We start from the raw sequence: 22,238 nt of genomic DNA, 5'->3' as shown, positions 1-22,238 counted from the left end.
ACATAAACCTGTCTAATCCAAGACTGAGTTTTGCTCTAAGGCCAATCCTCTGTAAGGATTTCAGCAGGCAGCACTGACGCACATCTACTGCACCACTGAACTGGAAATCCCTTGCATGGATGCAGTGATGCAGTTGCACAGGTGGCTGAAACCCTTGGGTAACACGGACCTAAAAATAAGGCACTGCACCACCTCTTCAGCCAGAATTCCTCAGAGGGCGGGGGCCAACGCAAGGATAAGGGCTCACGGAACATGTAGAGCCTGCAAGGGAGCCAGCACTAAGCCAGGTCTTGAGGAGGTAAGGTTGGCTGGAGTGGCTGGTGAAGGGAAGCCTGTGGATATCTAGGAAAGCCAGGCACAGCAAGGCTCACATTTAGGGTCCCTGCATTGCCTTGCAGAGTAGGTGCTGCTTTTTTTTTCCACTTGTGTGGGCTCCACACAGCATTCCCACGCGTGATAAAAACTAGGGCTTTTCTTCTCCTCATACAGCCACCACTTGTTTTATGCTCTGATACATGTCCTCATGGGAAAGGATGATACATTAAACTGCTTGACACAGTTTTGAACTTGAAGATGACCCAAATCTCAGTTGTTGTTTGTGAAAACCGCCAGGTAAACATCGATCAAGCTGGCCGGGGCAGGCAAGTGCTGCCTTTTGCCTTTATCAAGTTTGAAGTTTAAAAGTGAGTCACAAGGACTAAATGCAGCACGTGGGTCTTTGTCAGCGAGGGCTGGGTGGGTTTGGCAGGCCTTTTTTTTCTGCCACACATCCGTGTAACGTAATTAATACCCTGAGCTTGAGAGACTTACAGCTCGCATGTAAGGAATTACTGTGAACATTGAGGTACGAGGGCTGTGACAGGGATTCCAGAGCATACACGCTCCTTGCCCATGTGAATTCGTTAAGCATTGATTTATTTGACACCAGAATGAATCACGTTCACGTAACGGGAGCAGACGGACGAGCAGCCCCGGAGGGCAGTCACCGGGACGGAGCCGGGCCAGGGTACCGGGGTCCAGCGGCGCTGCCCAGGGCCGAGGGAGCCGCTGCGGAGGCCGCGATGCGAGGGGCGCTGGCGGTCCCGCTGCCGCATCCCGCTACAGGGGAGGCGGGCTAGGGACATGCGGCCGCTCCCGGCCCGGCCCGGCCCCTCAGGGCGGGGGGCGGTGGCGGCGCATGCGCTTATCGGGGGGCGGCGGCGGCCGGTCTGTTTGCGGAGCCGGCGGGCGGCTGAAGCGGTGGAGGCAGCGGCGGGGCGCGGAGCGGCTATGGGGACGCAGGGAGCCGGGCGGAAGCGGCTGCCGAACCGGGAGCGCCTGACGGCGGAGGACGATGCGCTCAACCAGATCGCCCGCGAGGTGAGGAGCGGGATGCCGCCGCCCCACGTCCTCCTTTCTCCCTCTTCGTCCCTCCCGTGGGGTCCCCCAGCAGCCGCGCAGGCGCCCCCGGGCAGCGGGCGCTAACGGCGGTTCAAGGGCAGCTCCATGAACCGCAGCATGGAACTCGCGTTCGCCTCGGGGGTGCCGGCCTCTTCTGTCATCCCCGGGCGCTGCTCGCGTCTGAGGTGCTTGAAGTGTTCATCCGGGAGGGTACCGCGGCAGCGCGGTCGGAAAGCCCTGCGCCAGCCTCTCTGTGCGGGGAAATGAATTGTATGCTGCCGGCGGGGTGGGTGTTAGTGAGTGGGAACCGGGAAATAGGCCACGCCGGTTTCTATGGATGCAGATACACGAGAGAACGGAAAGCAGGAGATTGCGAGATGATGCTGAGATGCATGTGCAAGTGTGCAGTCGAACTTGGAAACTGGCTTATTGTCTGTATTTAATGACTTCGGCTTGCTGCTCAGTAGACACTGCGTTGTGCTTGATTTGACTTTAAACACTTAAAACCAGCTGATACCTGTTTCCTTTATACCTCCTTACTCTTGGGTACCGTTGCACCGGTTCAGTGGCAAACGGGGTGACATGAATTTGGTTTTTATGTTTACTGAATGTGACACAGGTCGTTCTGCATCCTTGTTCCTAGTCTTCTGATGGGGCAGATGGGCAATCCCAACCTTAGATCAGGATAAGCAGCCGATGTTGGCTGCTGCTGGAGGTGGCCATCGTCTTCCCCTAGCATGGGTTATGTGTGTGTCATCCCTGCCTTGCGTTGGTCTGACCCCCACATGGGTTACAAGATTAATTGCTCTTCTAGAAGAGATTTGAGTCTTGGTTTCCTTTCCTGAATCACGTTTGCAGCAGGATCAAATGATGCGAACGTGCAGCTTATTTTTAGTGTCAACTGGCTGTTAGATTGAGTTAGCTGTAACACCCTGCACCTCATATGCATCAGCAGTGGCAGCCCTGAGATGGGAAGCCTTTACTATTCTTGTGTACCATTTTGAAGTGGTTTGTAGCTTCTTTGCAATACACACAGTAGGCTAATATGAGTGATTGGGATAGTGTTTCCACAAGCCAGACTGCTGTGGCAGGGATGGAGGGTGAGGTAGGAGGACAAGAATGTCTTGTGTCCTGGATGTAAGATAGCAAGTATAAAGTGATTGTGCTGTCTGTTGGAGTTTGAGTCATGATAACACCCTAGGAATTGCTTTGGGATGTGGGTTTAAATTCCACACCTGTGTCCTGGCTGTGCTGCCATTTGATCAAAGAAAGCATCAATCTGTAATGATGCCTAAATTATCCTTCTCTGTATCACATTTCTCTCCCACTTTCACCTTTCTTTAGCTGTTATACTGCTTTTCACTGTATTGAGCAGTGGTTCCAGGCTCCAAATATTGTGTCGATTCGGTTTGTGGTTTTTTTGTTTTTGTGGGTGGGTGTGATTTTTTTTTTTTTTATTTTTTAATTTTTTTTCTTCTGGGGACTGTTTAAAGAACAACTCCATTTGGTCAAAATCCCAACACAGTCATGTCTTTTATCTTTTCCCTCGAGTGCTAAAACTCTGAACTGCTAAGTTCAAGGTTCAGCATTTTCCCATATTGTTTTAACTCTCTCTATTACTCTGTCTTGGGTTTTAAGCACTCATAATAGTTTTGTTGTTTAAATGCCCATTCTCCACACCAAAGGTTCAAGATGAATCCTTCCCCATGATCTTTTAGGACTCTTAAAGCAAGCCTTTTGTCTCCTCCTAGCAAGGGTGCTGGGAGTCTTCATGGCAAGAAGGGTACAGTGATTACTGACATTTTGTCTCTTGCAGGTGTTTAGGCAAAGCTGAACCAAAGACATGTTGTGTTTGTGTGTAGGTTTTCACTCTTTTCTTTGGTCTTCCTTTGTTATCCAAAGCCGCAGATTCTTGCAAGTTGTTAGCAGATTCCAGAATCTCATTTTGCTGTGTTCAGATGGGAGCCTAAAAGAGCATCTGAGCCCTTATTCAGAGAAGTACTTTTACCTTGGCATCTCTGGGAGTAAGCTGAAATGCGTTCATCTTCTGTCCTTTTGCTTTTCCTCCAAGGGATTGTGCTGCTTTGACACTTAGAGTGTTATTTTGTAACTTTCAGACTATCCCTCAAAATCAGCAGTTCTTGCTGTACTGTGTGGTTCTGTAACCAGGATGTCTGGCTCTGTATGTGCAGTCTTGCATAGACCAGCAGAGAGCCTTATGCAGTGAAGAAGGCAGCCCTTACTCCCACGGGATGCAGGAGTCTTGAGAGGAAGTAACTAAGCAAGTGGAAGGAAATGGTGAAAGTGAAGCTTATTCTAGTGTTGGGGTTTAGTAGCAGTGTTAGTGGTGTTGATCAGTAGTAGTAACTTTTAATGTTTGAGGCAATTTCTGAACTAGATCAGCTGCAAGTAGTTTACCATCTTGTCTAGACATGTTTAGAGCAGAAAGTATAGTTACTGTAAATCACCTTGCCCATCAGGTCAGTACCAGATCACTAAATCTGGCTGGGGAGTTTCTGACTCGCATGGTAATTAAATTGATGACAAATAAGTCAATATAGTTAACATACAGACTTGGAATGTCATGTTTGTAGTGGGCACAGATGATTCCTCTCAGGATTTGCTGTGTGCACACCTAATTTGCAATGTATGTACGTTGGTGAAGTTTGTTTTTTTGAGTGTCACCTCTTGCAGATGAGAGTGACACTGATCAATGATTGGCTTCTCTGCTTTCAGACTCGTGTTGACACCAGTAGGTTATTCTGTGTTTAGGTCAGTGGAAACTTTTGGGCTATTTTATTCTCTCTGTGAATACATGCCAGAAGTGTTAGCAAAATCTAGCAGTTTGATACTTCTAGAACTCTGTGCCAGCACAGCCTGCAGTAATTGCATATGTGTACAGTCATCTTGTCCTCTTAGGCTGGTGTATGTGTGGTTCAGGAAGGCAGAGTCCTGTGCTGCTGAACCTTACAGGGACTGGCTTCCTGCTTGGGTTAGATAGTTTTGTTATGGTACCTTGAGATGTTGGTTAAAACAGAGTGTTTCTCTCCCTCTCCCCCAAATTCCACTATGCTCTTTGCTCCCTACAGTAATAGTTAAGTGTTACTGCTCGAGTGAGTCCAGAGGAGGCCATGGAGATGCTGTGAGGGCAGGAGAAATTCTTCCCTCTGAGGGTGCTGAGGCGCTGGCACAGGGTGCCCAGAGAAGCTGTGGCTGCCCCATCCCTGGCAGTGTTCAAGGCCAGGTTGGACACAGGGGCTTGGAGCAACCTGCTCTAGTGGAAAGTGTCCCTGCCTGTGGCAGGGGGTTGGAACTGGATGAGCTTTAAGTCATTTACACCTTGTTTTGGTCAAGTTTTGCAAAGACCTGTCACACAGCTCAGAAAAAAATTCCTGCTTTGTGCCATGTCTGTGCTAGAAATCTTCTCTTTTTCATCCGGAACTCTTTTTAGCTAGTAAGTAATTTGAAGTTAGTAACTCCCAGCAACATACCATTACTTTCTGTGACAGTAAAATAAAGTTATGAAGGTTGCTTCTTCACTCTTTGTATGCTGTACGTCAAAGTTTCAAGAACTGTCCTCTACATACTTACATAATTACTATCTTTTTAAATAGCTGGCAGGATCAGTTTGTGGATTGATTGTTTCACTGAAGCTTTCAGTTTGTGCATTGACTTGCATTCTTAGGGATAGAAAAATTGGGATGTTACACTACTGTGAGGGAGCAGAAAGTGCAGGTGATGAGAAATGGCTCAAAATGTAGGTGAAGCCAGCCAGCTTTACTGGGTATGGTAAGGAGGCATGAAGTATCTTCAGAAGTCTAAAGTGGACTTTCAGAACTGGTGAAGAGGTGCTGTGATCTTCATACGTGGAATCTAAAGGCCTGGCTTTTGAATTGAGTGGATAGTTTGTGGGAGAATTCTCTGGTTTGTACAACAATTTGGGTGACTTGTGTAAACCAAGATGCAAACAGTTTGCTAAAAGTCAAAGCTAAATCAAGCAGAATAGATATTTATATGTGGGAGTGCAGGCCATGCAAACTTTCATTGAACTGTTACGCAAACCAGAGTGGTTACAGCAGCGTATTCCCTAAGGCTGTAATAGGCAATGTTGTGTGAAGATCTCTGTGCCTTGTTAGTATAGTGGGAAAACTTTTTTGAGCAGCATTTGGCATTAGAGATGCATGAAGCCTTTTGCAAGTCAGGTAAATGTTCCAAGAGAAGCCCTTGGAAACAGTCTGGTTTATGTAGGGGCAATTGCTTGCATTTGACTTTTTTTTTTTTTTCATTTTGTTACTTCTTACCTTTGAGTGTTATAAATGTATCAGCCCAAGAGAAGAAATTATCTGAAGAAGGATGCCTGGTTGTAATTCTCTCTTCTAAAATAGAACACTGTGAAAGCAAGGGATGCTCATGGAGGGCTTGACTCAGCCTGGTTGACCTAAATATAGGAAGGAAGGAGGACTTTGTAGGCAATGCTTGCCAGCAGGGCATGGTGAATTGTTCCAAAATTGAGATGATGCAGCAGATGTGCTCTTCTTCATTAAACATTCCTTTTCCTTGATGTTTTACATCTGTGTATCCAACAAATGGCATTGGCATCATTTACAATCCTTCTCAAGGGGAATGTGTGAAGGAGCAGCTTTGGATGGTTTAAGAAGCGAGACAAAAATCTTAAGACCCACCTCAGTGTATTTGACTGGTGATTGTAGCCCATCCCCAGTGCACACTCTGCCTCACAATATGCCTATTGCAACTTCACATAATTACTTGCCTGGTTTTATGTCCTGGCCCGAGTCCTCTTCAGCTGTTCTCTGGCTGTCTGAGGAAGCAGCTGTTTAAGGAGCTGTGATTCCTATTTCAGTCAAGCAAGAGACTACTGTTAGGATTAACAACATGGGAAGCCCAGCCTTTTTCTCTGCAAGCCCAAATGCTGAGCTTGCCTGCAGGATGTAATACTAATCATTACCTCATCTAGAAGGATGTTTTTCCAGGCCTCTCGCTGAATAAAGTTGGAGCTCCAGCGTACTTGCAAGGCTTTCAGCACTGTTTGGGTTTTTTCATCCTTGGTTGTAAGGAGCATAATCCACCCAGCACTTCAGGCTTATGAAACAAGGTATTTGTTCCTCTTGTCAAGTCAGCAGGCTGCCAGGAGCAGCAAATCTGACGAGCTAGACCTAAGCACTTGGAGGCAAACCTTAAAATAGCAGCTCTGAAATATCAGCTGTTGTCTCATTTGCATCGAGATACTTTTTGGGGGAGAAGTTGCCTGTTGGAATGGCTGGGAGGGAGGGTGGTGGTGACCAGAGAAGGGGAGCTGCAGTAAACCGTATTGTCCTTCAGACAGTTGTAAGGTGGCTTTGGTAGTGGTTTGCTTTTTGTTTTTAAATACTAGAGATGCTTCTGAGAAGGGAAGGCGCATAGTCATTCCATCACGGAGCTTTCTGTGCTTCTTGTGTTGTCTGGTGCTCTTGCTCATCAGCCTGGATTTACTAGAGAAGATAGCCTTGCATGTAGTAGAAAAATACCTGATTTTGGACTTTCGTCACACAGTAAAGATGAGGAAAGTGCTTAAGGGCTGCTTATGAGCAGACATCTGCTTTGGTAGGAGACTTGCCAGGCTGGTCAAGATGTGTTGGGGAAGGGGGGCACCGATCCATCCCAACACTCCCAGTCAGATGCCAGCACCTATAATAAATGCTCGGAGCGATGCAGAGCTATTTCAGCTGCTCTAGCCAATGAGCTGGCTTCATTCGGAGCTCGGCTCAGATGGGGAATAAACAAGAGGCATCAGATATGTGTGCATGGCTACAGGGATGTGATATCATTGGCATCACAGAAACATGGTGGGATGGCTCCTTTGACTGGAATGTTGGAATGGAAGGTTGCAGGCTCTTTTGGAAAGCAGGCCAGGCAGACAGGGAGGGGGCAAAACTATATTTAAAAGGCATTGACATGGGTAGGCTTCGTCTTCAGTCCTGCAAGTCAGAGCTGGCCACTTCCTGGTGAATGTGTTTTTCATACCATGAGTAGCTGAGATGAACACAAGTCATTTTAATGCGATTGCTGGGTTCCAGCCTGACATCTTTCCTGTAATTTTGGTTTTGTTTTTTAATTTTAAACTCTTAAAAGTAAGCTGCTGTAAGGTAAATCACTGCTGGTGGAGAGCTGCTCTGTGCAACTAGGCACTGCAGAGAGTAATCTCTTATATTGAGTAATCTGGTGCTCTGGAGCTTATTTGCAGGTACTTAGATATGGTGAGGATGAAGAACCACCAGTGTTGCTACAAGGCAGCACTCAAAGGCCTGGTTGTAGATGCTTTAACTATTGAAATTAAGGCTTGATGTAGCATAATAAATACTAAATAAGGTTATACTTTGCTGGTAGGAATTTGAGGGGTTTAATTGTCTAGGGGGAGCTGATCTAGTTGCTGTGCAGTGCTCACAGTGTGTAAATGACTTCAGGGAGGTGAATGACCATATGACAGAATTTTCTGTTATGAAAATGTAGATCTTCTGGTCAGGCTGTTTAAAAACTACTGCTGTTGGGAGGCCACAGAGGATATAGAAGTTGTGTATTCAGAGGCTGGGGAAAAGCGTGCAAGTAATACTTTCACACCGGTGGGAATGTGCCATAACTTTGACCACTGCACTAGTCTGACAACTGTCCTTATCTAGAAAGGTTGCTGGTTAGACCTCAGCTTCAAAGACACTTCCTGTGTGTATTTGGATGGGTTTCTAATTCTGCCTTCAAACAAAATTAACTAAGCAACATGAAGTGTGAAGGGCAAGGCTTGGTAGGTACTTCCTGATGAGCAGAGCCCGGAGCAGTTTTATGGCCTAACCAGCAAAGAGCTTTGGGTGTTGAGAGAGGGGAAGACACAAGCTAACTCTGACTAACACAGTTTGCAAAACTGAGGGTTATTTGTTCTGGGACATGGATGTATGCCTAAACAAAATCCAGGCAGAAGGGCGTTTATCTTGGTTAAGTGAAGCAGCATCTCCCAAGATGGATGTGACTCGTGCTTCAGCATCTAGCCTGTGATCCTGTCCTTCATCCCCATGATGTTTTGTGTTTTCCTGGAAGTGAATTTCTGGTACAGTGTGTGCTACTTAAGGGCATGGAATTCTGAAAAGGGGTGTGGGGGGTGAGGTTGTCTTCAAATCCTTTGTGAAATGTTTGGTTTTATTATCAGACATAAAAGTTTGCAGATTTTGACAAAACCAGTGATTTCTGGGTTAAGAAAGGATGGGTGTTATGGGTATTGACTGTAATTATTTCTAAAAGGCACAACTCTGATCTAAAGATTTGAGTGACTACCTCTGATTTGGAAGCTCTGTTGAATAGGTTGAAATAATTTTTGTTAATTTAGGGACTTTCAATACTGTTCAGTGCCAACAAAAATGAGTGTCTGAGCTAATTGCTCATTAAAAGTTTCTGACCTGGAACTGGAAAGTCGATTGCTTTGTGAGTATACCTTCAGTAAAATATACTGGGTAGGATCTGAAAAGAGGTGGACCTGTTCAGTCGTGTCTGCTTTGCCTTTCTGTGTTCCTGCCGCCTATGAGCCGGCAGGTTGGCATGGGCTGTGGTTTTATCCTCCTAAATACTACTGCAGCATTTAAGAGTTGAGCTGGAGACAGCAAACAGGGAAAGTGATCTTAGAGTGCCAAATCCAAGCTGTGTTCCAGTCTCGGATGTGCTGGGGAAGCCTCTAGTTCATCGCCACTCTTCTTCACAGCTCTCCTCTTCCTGGATGTTGCTTTTGTGTGCAGGATGAGAGTTTCTTGTGTGATGCAACTTAATCCTGATGCTATACTTGGAAAATCACTGAGTGCCTTCTAGTTTCTCAATGCTTTGTGGGCCCCTTTGCTCTTTGAGAAAATACTGAGATTTTAGTTTTGTATTGTATGTTGTGCAAGTAATCAAAGCCTTTGGTAAACCCGAATTGCCAGGTGCATCACCACTGCTGGGTTCCTGGTTTTAATACCTTGTAATTAAGTAGGACACTGCTTGTTATCATTGGCGTGTGAAGAAATACAAAAATCCTACTTAAGTTTCAGAGCAACAATTTTCTTTCCTTTGAGCTGTTAGGAGGTCTATGTGAATGAGAGTGGGTTATTCAATTTGTATTCAAACTTCTGTTGAAGAAACAATTGAACTGCTTCTGGCTTCCTCAAAAATAGGCTCTCGGAGTTGGGTTTTTCCTACTTTGGAGTTTTTAAGTGTAATTAATGTCACACTGATTTAATCTTCCCTGGAATGGAAAAGCTTACTGGAAGCACGTTACACAAAGCAGTTTGTGTTTTTACTGGTTCAGCTGGTTAGTCAGTGCCTTCTGTTTTCATATTGCTTGCAAATTAAATGATGGTGCCTCTGTCCTGAGTGGTCCCACTGGTGACTCTTTGCAGACCGTTATCAAAATCCCACAGATGCCTTGAATGCAGATCTCTTCACAGACAGAGAATGTAAAGGAATAATGTTTCTTTCCTCTTGGTCTCTTTTCTTGCATATCTTGTGACCTTTCCTTTCATCAGTTGCTGGTTTCAGTTGAGTATTTTTTTCCTTTGCCTTTCTCTTCTGAGTACTTCCTGCATCCCAATATATCCTTTCTCTAATCCTGTGTTTGAAAAGCACATTAAGCTGAGTCTGTCTCTCTTGTTTTCTTTTACCAGCCTCTTCCAGTAGACAGAAACTAAATACAGGAGAATCTGGCATGCTAAAAGCTGGGGCAGGCTTTTAAACTTGTTCCCTCATGGCAGATGGATTTCAGACATCCCTAATTGGGTCTTCTGATTATGGAGTGTTTATCAGCTAACATACTAGGATGACATGAGAGCAATGAAAGGCTCTTGGTGTGTTTCACATGCAGAAAAATCCTTGGGCTCCGGGCTCCTATTGGGCTCTTGTAGCTTCGTAAAACACATAATGCTCTAGGTTCAGGTATTTTGGGTATGGCTGTTTATACTGGTGCCAGTGTACTACAGCCTTCACCTGGAAATGATAAAACCTATTTGCTTTTGCTGATTATTGAAGGTAGCAGCCTACTGGGTTTTGTTTTTTAATCTTTATAATTGCTTCTTGTTTCTCCCTGATTTGCAACCTGGAAGTTGACTCAGTTGAGTTGCCAGGAGAGCAGATGACGTAACTTTGTGTTCCGTCTTACACTGGCATGGTTTTGGACAAGAAATTTAAACTCTAATGATCTGCACCCCTGTTGCTTTGCTGTGCAATGGAGCGTTGCCCAGGAGCTGTTTTCTTTAAGATGCCCCTTCTCACACGTGAAGTGTGTCTGTGCTGGTCTTGATTTTCTTCCTTTGCTGAATGTGTTGCTGAACTCTAAGAGGATTTATGATGACAAATATGGTGCATCAACATCTGTTGAGAATTGAAGTGGGCTTTTGGGACGTTCTTTTCGTGACACCCAAAGGTCACCATTTTGAGCTATTTCATTGTCTGTTAAGTATGAAATGTAAATCTGCCTCCATGTGAAATGAGTACATTGAAACAGTAATGCGACCTAACCTTTACATGAACTCTGCAGGAATCTAGGGGCTCTGGGAAATAGTATGCTTGTGTGTGGATACAAGGGATAATGTTGGTCTATCTAGAGAATGTCAGGGTTGTATTTATAGAGGGTTACACAGTGTTCTTTGTAATATTTGTACATTCTTGTCTAATTACCCAGGGGAAAAAAATATCATTATTTAGTGAACTAGAGCAAGTTAAGGAAGTTCCTCCATGTGCTGGTGAAATGCTTTTGTATCACTGATGGAATAAATACATACTGTCAGACTTCACAGTTCTCAGTCTAGCAGAAAGGCATCTAGTAACCCAGAACTTGTGTAACCAATCCACCAGTCTAAGCAATGTACCAATTTAGCATTGGAAAATAAAGATCAATGGGTTTGTAGTGAGCTGTGCTCTTACAGGGGGGCTCAACCTGTTAATACAGAAGCAAACCTTTTACAGAGATCTGCATTATCTGGAGTTTCTGCTCTGAGGTCTGCTGCCTGTGCTGCTGGCATAACAGGTCTGCTCCTTCTGTCTTCCTGCTATAGAATCAATACAGTATGCAAAAAAGTAGTCTAGTATCTTGCATATGACCTCTGCATATAGTGATTAGGGATATATGCCTTATGTGTAACACTTCTAAGATTGCTTGGTGCGCCTTGGGAGCTGGTAGGAAATCACAAGGGAGTTGGCTTTTCATTGTAATTTCCTCTAATAGAATGTGATTCTTAAAGGGCTGATCTTTTGCAGCTGGTTTATCCCATTCTCTCACCACTTCTTGTCACTTGCCATTTTTTGAATACAGCTGTTCCTGACACAAAACTAACTGATTGACACAATTTCAGTGTTAAACACACTGAGTGTGAAGATGAAGTTGTTAGATCTGCTGGGTGGGAACTGCTGTTAGGGGAAAAAAAAGGAACAAGCAAAGAAAGGACCTGACTGGGGGAAGGCTGTCTCTGTCTTATGCCAGAGTGGTATTCTTTGATTTCAAGAACTCATATGGCTGTGAAGGTCTCTTTTGTTGTACGACTGCACAAGGTGTGTGTAGCCTGGTAGCGTCTTTCAAACTGAATTCACTTGTTAGTAAGGGTTAGGACACAGATTCTCTGTGCAATCCGTTATAGCTCAGACCCAGTTTGGATACAGTAATCCTGTCCCACCCACGCACAAAAGCTGTCCAGTCGTTTCTCAAACGATGCTGGGTTTTTAGCTTTAATCCGAGCTCTTGGGTTATTCAGCACCATCTCCCTCTGCGCAAGTTGTCTTGACATGTCCTGGTGCTCTCCAGGAATTCCTCTTCCTATGGGTTGTGGAATGATAGCAAACACGAGAGGATAATTCCTGTCTGCTGGCCAGGTGAGGGTGTCTTGTGGATACAATTTTTTTAATTGGTTGTCATTGTGAGATATGGAGGAGAGTGAAAGGTGTGTGTGTGTGTATATATCTATATAGATATATAGATATATGTATTTCATATGTCTCTTACAACGGCTTGACAAGTATGAATGTTTTCTCTGTAATTTCCTGCATGTGTTTTTTCTGCGAACTGAATGTAGAATTTGGCTCCCCTCAAGAGACATGGTTCGGGTGCTGCTCCTGAATGTTTGAAGTTTGATATTTGTGCTTAAAGGACAGAAAAATCCACTAAAGCACGATGTAGTAAAACCTGTTAATCTGTACTCTGCAGCGTCCAGCTGTACTAACAAGAATGGCAATTTCATCAGGCTTTTGTAAGGTTGTTTGTGTGGACATAGACATGGTAAGCATGTGTATATGTTTTATATGTAAAATAAGGTGCTTCTCTGGTGATGCCTCTTGCAGGGTCCTTCATACAGTTTATATACTAGACTTCTGATCTTTTCCAGTACTTACAATGACTCTAGATCCTTCTTTCAAACTTCACATAAAGTCAGTGTAGTTGAGGTAATGAAAATCATTGCCTTACAAGTTGTAACAATTACACTGTATCCAAGAAAACATCATATTGTAAATGTAATAAAACTCTTTATTACCAGATTGCTTTATTATCTCTAATCAGTCTGAAGAGCTAGATTTAATTAAATCTGCTTGTGGATGAGAACATTCCAGCCATGGAAAGGAGCTCTAAAGGTCATCTCCAGTTTTGAATTTAGGATTACAAGTAAAAATCTGTTCTGTCTTCCATAGAATCCTAGAATGGTTTGGGTTGAAAGGACCTCAGGATTATCCACTTCCAACCCCCTGACGTGAGCAGGGACACCTCACATTAAACCATGTCACCCAAGGCTCTGCCCAGCCTGCCCCCAAACACTGCCAGGGATGGAGCATTCACAACTTCCCTGGGCACCCTGTGCTAGTGCCTCAGCACCCTCACAGGGAAGAACTTCTGCCTTATATCTAACCTGAACTTCTCCTTTTTTAGTTTAAACCCATCATCCCTTCTCTTATTGCACAGCCCCTGATGAAGGGTCCCTCTCCAGCATCCATCATTTTCAGTATGTTTAAAAAAAAAAAAGTGTGTGTGGACAAGTGTATGTGATGGGGAGGAAGCAAGGGCCACTCAAGGGACAGATCTGATGCTGGTGCAGAGCAAAGCAGCATCTGACAGTGCTGAGGCGCTGACACAGGATGCCCAGAGAAGCTGTGGCTGCCCCATCCCTGGCTGTGTTCAAGGCCAGGTTGGACACAGGGGCTTGGAGCAACCTGCTCTAGTGGAAGGTGTCCCTGCCTGTGGCAGGGGTTGGAACTGGATAAAAGTTAAGGCCCCTTCCAACCCAAACCATGCCATGATTCTGTGACAGGGTCTGATGGTACAGCCTGAGCTAATGGGCAGGTAACCCTCTGTGTAGTGTTAACTTGTAACCCTAGAAGTATCTTGTGTACTTCTGTGCTCGGGTCTTTATTTCTAGCACTTCGATTGCAATGGTTTAAGAAAGGCTTTTACGAACTTAAAGGAATTAAGTAATCAAGTGTAAGTGGTAGGTGTGACTAGTCTTTCGAAAGACTGGGAAACCCTTTGATTTCTCTTCTCGATGAATTCTTGTTCCTTGAGAACACTGTGGGGTGCTTTGATCATTTGAAAGTAACTCCAAAAGGAGACTTCATTTTTACTCGCCCAGGAGAACTTGTATTCAGTGTCAGGCAGGACATATTATTTGGACGTACTGTGCATCACACAGAGATTTTATATACAGATACAACACATTTCTAGTACTCTCTTTAACATGCTAAGCTTGACAGAATTCCATCTGAGACACAGTAAGTTGTTACACTGGCTGGGTTTGCTACTTGCTGTATACTGGGGACAAGAGGGAAAGTATGGTGTGGCAAATCCAGATATTTAACATCGTATGTTGAATTATTTCCTTCCAAATAGAAATGGCTAATACAGTAGTTATGTGATTTGTTTATTGTCGGACTATTTTTAGTTTGCTTTTGCTTCAGTTCTGCAACAGGACTGCAGGGAGGCTGGTGCAATGGGATATAATGTTCATCCTAATACTGCTAAAATTATGTATTTGTATAAATACACATTTGTATTTGTTTCCATTTGTATAATGGAAAATTGTATAAATGGATTTAATTTCCAGTTCTGTAGTGCTGCAGTAAGTTTTTTCCCAAGGTGTGACCTCATACAGGAAACACCTTGGGAAGTACAAAGGTGAGCTTGGCTTTTATATAACATAATGGGTCTTGTGGACAGTCTTCTGCTAGAATTTAACATCTGAATGTTTCACATTATTAATTTGAAATAACTTTTCTTGCACAACAGTTTTAAAGCAGACCCTGTTCTATGGTGCATGAGAACACTTAGCCTGGGGGGAGTCAGCAATAAATAGCTTTATTCCCTAAAGCAGTGGCTCTTGGCCAGCTTCTGTGCTCTTACTCATCAACTGCTGCTCTTAATTCTGCCTAATTCAAAGTTTTCTTATCTCTGAAGAGCAGGAATAATTATTTATGCATGATTTGTACTCCCGAGTGTCCTTTCATTAATGAGACACTGAGGTTCCTTGGTTCTTGCAGGCAGTTCATTCAGGATCCTGGCTGTGCCAGTTCCTGTGTGACACACTGCAATCCAGTCAATACAGATGTTGGCTTCAAAGTCTCCTTGTTTCTATCTCGGGTTTTATTGGAGCCAGAGGCCCGTGGCACATTGCAAGGCTGGCAGTGCTCAGTGCAATGCTCACTGCAACACATTTCTTCCTGGTAAAAAAAAATCATCACATTTTCACCATAAATGTCTCTTAGAAGCACTTCAAACTGAGAGCTGAGTCTGAACACATCAATGAAGCTTCACTGTATTGATTTATCTCCTCGTCCTGGTTGGTTGCTTATCCTGTGAGATTATGCTATGTAAGAATGAAACCCAAGACAAAAAAAAACCAACAGACTTACAGCTTCCTAGAAGTAGCTTGTTAAGCAGTGCTTGTTCTAGAAACGTGCTAGTTCAAGGGCAGGACTGAAAATCACGATAACACCATCAAATGCTCCAGTAGTCAGATGTCAAAGTTCTCTGGGTTTGTTTGGCTTGAATGGTTTTTAATGTTACTGCTGCTTTTAGAAGATAATGTTCTGGGCAACTTCTTTCTCATTTTCGTGCGGTTCATGCTCTCATCAGTTGTCTTCATTTGGAATATTCTAAGCTCATCAAATCAAAAAGTTTTAGTCTTATTTTTGGTTACATTTAAATGAAGTGCAGAAAACAAGCGCCTATTTTATTCTGTTGTTTGGTGGCTATTTCTGCCATAGCACTGTTGAAAGTTCCAGGGAAAGAGTTATGGCTGAAATGGAAATAGGGAGTGAACATTCCTCACTTGGACATTGACTCGAACCAAAACCGAAGCGATCCTGGCATAGTACCATGGGAAAATCTATGCTTCTGGTAATGTCAAATGCCATGTTTTACAGCTGCAACACTTACTCTGAGTGTGGGGAAAGGAAAAGTTGGTTGTGCAAAAAGTAGCAGAGAGAAAAGGAAGGAGGTGTCTTAGATCTTAAAATACCTTTGAAAGCAAAGTGCTGGTATTGATTTTAACGCTTCCTTGGAAGCTGTGCCATCATTAAGGAAGGGAGCATGATACTGTAGACCTGTCCAGTGTCTCAGTAAAGCCGTTACCCTTCTGTGAAAGATGGGGGGGAAATGGTGCTTAAGTTTTGCCTGACTAGCATAGGTACGTGAGAGCAAAATCCAGCATGGTACATCTTTATCCCCTGTTTCTTAACTCCCCAAGCAGTCACTTCCCTCACCTTGGCCTGTTTCCTGTTTGAAGAGTGAAGCAATGCTAGTTCTGGCAGGGCTTTGGGCTGTGCCTGTGGTTTAGCTAAGTAGGGTGTCATAGGAATGAGCTTCCTGCCCTAATGTTCTGTCTTTTTCCCTTCCCTGCTACTGACTCATGCTTGGAATCAAATGAAAAAGTTAACCCCTTAAAAGAGGGGGGAAAAAGACCCACAAACGTTTCTGTGAATTTGTGAATGCAGGGAAGTGGTTTGGTTTGTGGTGGGTTGGTTTTGGTTGTGGTTGTGGCTTGTTTTTTCCTTTTTGTATTTTGCCTCAGTGTGGGAAACGTACTGACTGGTTATTCAGGATGAAGAAGGCCAAAACATGAACTGGGCCGGTCTCTCCAGTTCAGGTCACAGGCAGGGGGCAGAGGTCATCTGCAATTCCATTCTGAAGCAGATTAGAGATCCGCACCAGCTGTTTGGGTTTCAGCATCTTGGGTGTTAGTGAAAGCATTATGAGAGAGGCCTTTTTCTCTGTAGGAGACCTGTGTCTTCCTGCTTGGATTTGACAAGATAGAAAGCCACAATTGAAGGACTATTAATGAGATTAATTGACTGGAAGGCTAACCCTGATGCAGCAAGTCCTTCACCTACTTTCTTGTCATGATGGTTGCAATCTAGTGTTGGCCTTTAGCATTTGAAATCAATTACAAAGTGACTACATTAGATGGAATTACTTCATAACCCACAGCCTGAGTTCAGCAAAAATTGTACTGGACCTGCTTATTGTGAATATAAGCTGCCTAGTGCAGTGGATGTTGTATTTATGATACTTCTAGAAAAGCATCCTGGTTGAAGTTCAGGAGCAGAACTGTCAGCTTTATCTGTTCCTCCTGCTCTCAGAGCACCAAAGCTCTGTGTGAAGTGTGTGCAAGCAGAGAGGGGCAAGCATAGCTCAGATCCTGGCCAGAAATGGCATACATTTCTGCATATACATCTACTTATGGTCAAAAGACTGAATAACAGTGAAAAACTTGATTAGAGCTTTGAACTGTGATTGCAGTGAGGCTTGTCGTTTCCCCATCTAGGAAAGCAGACAGCGTAGCTAATTTCTTTTATAGATCCTGTTGCACCCACTTGCCATCCAAAGCTAGACCTTTGTCAAAAAAGAGTTGAAAATGACAGCTGAGAGCTAAAAAAACCACACACACACACCTAAAAGATGAGGGACTTGTCATGTTTGTTGCTGTTGGGATGCTTTTAAGCGTTAATGCAGGATTCTCTGGAGATGCCTCCCCATTTTGCATACTAATATCATATGGTGAAACCTGGTAGTACTTTTGCAGATTTGGTTTGTGAGAGTGAAGCCTGCAGGACAGTAAATCTGTGCATAACTGCAACTGAACCAGCCTCTGCACTACCAGGTATCTCCCTGTGGCCTCCCTCCTTTGCAGGTACAAGTCTTCCTATTTCTCCTCTTCCTCAAAGGTGGGAGCATCCCATTGCAACAGTCTCCCTGTAAGTCGCTGATGCTTTCAGGGTGTCCTGTAGGTCTGTGATGCTTTCAGGGGTTCTGTTTCACATTCCACTTGAAATTGGTTAAAATTCACTTGAATACAGCTAAAACCTGGATTTTCTAGTTGGTGGACAATGTCATTTGAGGTCCAAATATGTGTGGAAGTAAGATGATTTTATATAAAAGCTTCAGAGTAGTGTCGGTTCTTTCTGACACTTACTCAAAAGTCCATATGCTATCTCCAAGTGAATTTTGGGATTTGCTGGAAAGGAGAGGAGATGCAGACTTGGATGTGGATGCTATAGCTTGTTTCAGTGCATTGAGTGAGGTAATTCCATCTCCCTGAGCAACTCAGTGTGATTAGATTATCAAATTGATTCTTTAAAAACCAACCAAACAACAAACCCCAAGCAAACCAACCCAACCCAAACCCAACCAACAAACCATGAAAAACCTCAAAAACATGACTCAGAGCTTTGATTTGTACTGGTAATTTCTGCTAAAGACCTGACTCTTCTAATGAATGTTAATTAGCCTTATAAATATCCTCCAAATACAGTTAAAGGAAATTACATGTTGGGGAAGTAAAGCTGAAGCTGCTGTGTTGGTGAGGACTAATTGGCTCCAGCAGAACCGAGTTAAAAACAAGACCTCATAGAGAAAGAGGCAGCTTTCTCGCAAAGGTTTTATTGATACTTCTAGTTAGAAGAAATAATAGTGTTTGCATACCTTGTGCATCAAAATTGATCATTGTGTCAATTTCATTATGGCAGATATGCTATGTCTGTGTACTCATGTAAATAGTGTTGGACTTTTGAGACTAAACCACAATGTCACATAAACTCTTCTCATCTCTGTAAAGCTGTAGCTTTATAGTGTCCTGGTGTATCTGAGTCCTTAAAGCTGCTTTTTGTGGTGGTGTCTGGCTTCTCAGCAGTGAACTTCTAATGGCAGTGAGTTGAGAGCGGCTTTACCTGTCATGAGCGTGAAGACTGTGCTTGATAAAAAGAGGGAGCTTGAAGATCCCACATCTTTGGCAGGGCTTCTCATTGTCCACGGTGGTGGGGAGTGGGAGTCAGTTTCTAATATTAAATCCAACATTCGCATGCCTTTTTTCCCCTTTCCTGCAGTGTGGATGTATTACATAGCCATCTGTAGAGACAAAGAAGCAAGGGCTCCCCCATGAAAGAATTTTCATACCAGGGTTGGTCAATGCTAATATCTCTGGTCAGTGCTAATATCTCCAGTCTCTGCTTGGATTTTTGAAGTCTTGAAGGATAAATCACTTGTGTCATCTTAAACCTGATCTCTTCTCCTTACCCTTTCCCTTGTTGGACGAGAAGGGTAAGAGTGTTTCCTGCAGTCATTCCCTTGCAGGGAGGTGGACAACTAATGAAGGGTTGTGTTACATGCTGTAGTTATGAGTTATTTGGAGGTGGCCAAGTTGGTCAACAGCTGCAGCCCTCTGCTATCATGTGAATGGTTTGCTTTTTGCCACACTGCTTATTTTAATGAACTCCATCTGTACATAGTTTAGTCCGTACTAGAAAGCAGATTGCTGAGCTGGTGGTGTGTGTCTGCAGTGCTGTATAGATGCTGTGAAATGTCCAGTCTGCTGGGTTGCAGGTGAAGGTTAAATATGAAAGTGAGGTGGATCCCTTATTGTTTAGTACAGAAGCAGTTCCCAAACTGTTGGAATTTTGCCTGAAAAGGAAGGAGATTGGAGGGGAGGGAAGGGTGAGGCAGCAGTTGCTTAGAAAGGAGCTGGTATTTTCCTGGAAGAGGCAGCTCATTATCTCTGAAATGTGTTTTGTAGTTAAATCCCTGGGTATTTTTGTTTGTTCCTTCACCCCTCCAAAAGTCCTGATGACAGTGACTTACTATTCAGGATTTCCCTGCTATTGAAAGCGATTTTTCATTCTAGATTCTCTGGTTTTATTCATATTGGTGTAGAAGCTTACTGTCCTGTTCTTTAAGTCTTGCTTAGATAAATGTGACAAGGGAAACACAGAATGGGTTCATTTTAAGGTAAATTCCAACCAAAATCTAAGCACTTTCCTTAAAACGGAAAACTTGAAGTTCTTTTTCTTAAGATTAGGCTTTGTTAATAAGACTTAAATGACTTAAATGTTTTTTTTAGCTGCAGCTTATTCAGGTAAAGTTGCTTGCCCGAGTCTAAATATATGAAGCATGCCACCCAGAGCCATAGTTGGCTTCCTGAGAATGTATGATGTAGCATATTTTCCTTTTCCTCTGCCATAGGTTGAATATCAATCCTCCACCAGCATACCACACCAAAAATAAGGCTGTATAAATATCTGAGCACATGGAAAAAGAACTCTCCTCTTACTACCACGATAGAAATCAAAAGAATTACTCAATTTTAGGCACTCAGTGAGGACCTCTTAAATTAGTAACAATTCTGTGAACCCAAACATCCCAGGTTTTAGGCAGATTGCTGTAAAGGAGCAGGGCAGTGCTGGCACACGCACTGAGATGACCGTTACGGTGCCGTATGTCAGAGGAAGTGTTTGACGGCTTGCAACAGCTTCCAACAGCTGATGGTTTTGAACCAAACGTGTATGCCAAATTAGGTAACTTCATGGTGCTTTTTTTGCTCTTTGTATTCCCCTTGCTGCTCCTTAGTTTGAGTGTTTCAGTGAACACATCTGACAGATAGGAAGCACAAGAACTGAGCTGTATTCAGGAAGAAACACCCCCGTAGCACACAGGGCTTAACTGGCTGAAGAAAGAAAGGCTGATTTAAGGAGAAAATACTGTTTTTGTACATAGCTTGTGCATGAGAAAATGTGTGCATACTATCTATTCTGATGCTTCTTTAAGATCAGGAATGTAATGTTCCACTTAGATTTAGCAGAACTCTGCCTCTGTGTGGACACTTAAACATTAGCTGTTGGTGTCAAGGCTATGGGCAATTGTGTTGGATTCAGAACAGTGCTAGTGCTTTGTTTCACTGAGAGACGATGAAGCTGGGGACTTAAGTCCTGTTAATGCTGTAGCGACATAGAAGAGCCCATAAGAAAGTCCCTAGTAATTATGAAGAGCATCAATACCTACCAGACACGAAAAAATCTAGTTATGGAGGGTGATGGGTACTGTGAGGAGTCTTGTTTTGGCTTTCGTGTCACCAGAATGGCATTCACTAGTGGTAAATGCATTTAACGAAACTAATTTTGGAACTATAGGTCAGCACTTTAAATTGCTTTCTCCTTGCTGGTCTTACAACTAGATCAGGCCTTAGGATTTAGAATAAACAGGACTTTGAAGCCTCATTTCTTCCTTCTCTTCCAGATACTGTCACACAAGTGAGAGAACATGGTTGTTACTTGTTGTGCAGCCTGTGCTCTTTGTGAGTCAGCCTCCATTTTTTAACACTTGAATCATTTCTAGCACTAGGGTTTATTTGCCTTTTATTACTCAATTATCCTGTTGTTCCTCATCTTCTGTTTCTTTAGTTAATGACAGAAATACCTGTGGCACAGATCGGCTCTGTTGTCGGGGGGAAGCTTCACAGCATGGCTGTGATGAAAAACGGCCAATTAAATTTTTTCATCATTCCTGATGGAGATACCAAAGGGGGATGAGCAGAGAAGTCATTTCCTTACCACCCTATGGTGCAGTCTGTGGATGGACAAGGAGTGATGGGCAGTCTTGGTTCAGCTGTGCCACTGCTGCTGCATTTGAAAGCTGAACAAAGGACAAGGTAACTATAATCTGTTGAGATACAGAAGTATCCCTTGGCTTCCACCAGCAGTCTAAGTCAGGCTCTTTTCTTAGTGCAACAGAAAGAAGCACATGGTAAGAACACTTTTGCCATCTGTCTCTTGTCACTCGTATCCATCTAGTTAAGACTGGAGCTGTTGTTGCTCTGGAGGACGAAACAGGACGGGTGGCAGCTGCCCTGCTATAGTAGTGTGTGTTAATGCCCTAAGGAGATTGGATCAAGCGGTGCCTGCCCACAAGCTACAAAAGAGGAATAGTGCAGGAGGTACGGATTCAGCGCAGGAGAAATGTGTGAATTCCTCTTGTAAATGCCAAAGCTGTCACCACGTGAATATTCAGGTTCTGCAGCTGCCTCTGTGGGCTGGCCCTCTGGATAGGGGCCGTTATGGGATTGATGATAATTGGCCTATTTAGAGTTCTTTCTGCTGCAGTGAAATTGATGCAAGAACATGGCAGAAGCTCAATCCTGAACATCATGAAAGGAAAAGTATACCCTTCATCTGCCTTGGTGGAGGTGAGGAATGGCTGATCTTTCAACTGATGCAGTATCATAGCAAAGTGTTAAAGGTCGAATAGAGACGGTTTCTTATATGGGAATTATGCTCAATACTCTCAACAGTACACTTATGTAAAATGTACAGGACTAACAAAAACTACACAAGGAGGGAAAGCTGGTAAAGAGTTTGTATACACTTTAGTTTCTTCATAGCAGAGATGGCTAGAATGAAAGCTGCATGGTCTTCTGTAAAGAGGTCGGAGTATAGGATTTTCCAGTGACTGCCAGAAGGCTTGCTTTGATTTGAGGCACATGAGGCTGCATGAAGGTGAAGAATGGATTTTAGTAGTAGCAAACTAAAGCTGTCCCCTGCTTTGCTACCTACGTGCC

General features: G+C 43.7%; 1 protein-coding gene across 23 annotated transcripts in view; it reads left to right on the top strand.

Moving 5' to 3' along the window:
- The first annotated feature begins 1,242 nt into the window (after positions 1-1,242).
- LRRFIP1 (LRR binding FLII interacting protein 1) overlaps positions 1,243-22,238 on the top strand; it is a 107,912-nt gene continuing 86,916 nt past the window's right edge. For all 23 annotated transcript variants that reach the window (XM_061460681.1, XM_061460671.1, XM_061460704.1 and 20 more), the window contains exon 1: positions 1,243-1,359. In XM_061460681.1, the coding sequence (XP_061316665.1) occupies positions 1,270-1,359 (90 nt within the window). In that variant the 5' untranslated portion in view covers positions 1,243-1,269. The remainder of the gene's footprint in view (positions 1,360-22,238) is intronic.

The sequence above is a fragment of the Pezoporus flaviventris genome, unplaced genomic scaffold, assembly GCF_033815535.1.
Source record: "Pezoporus flaviventris isolate CSIRO_AGI_PZ_B2104156 unplaced genomic scaffold, CSIRO_AGI_Pfla_v1 ptg000001l, whole genome shotgun sequence".
Taxonomy (NCBI): Eukaryota; Metazoa; Chordata; class Aves; order Psittaciformes; family Psittacidae; genus Pezoporus; species Pezoporus flaviventris.
The sequence above is the reverse complement of the archived record's forward strand: the minus strand, read 5'-3'. Positions and strand labels throughout refer to the sequence as shown.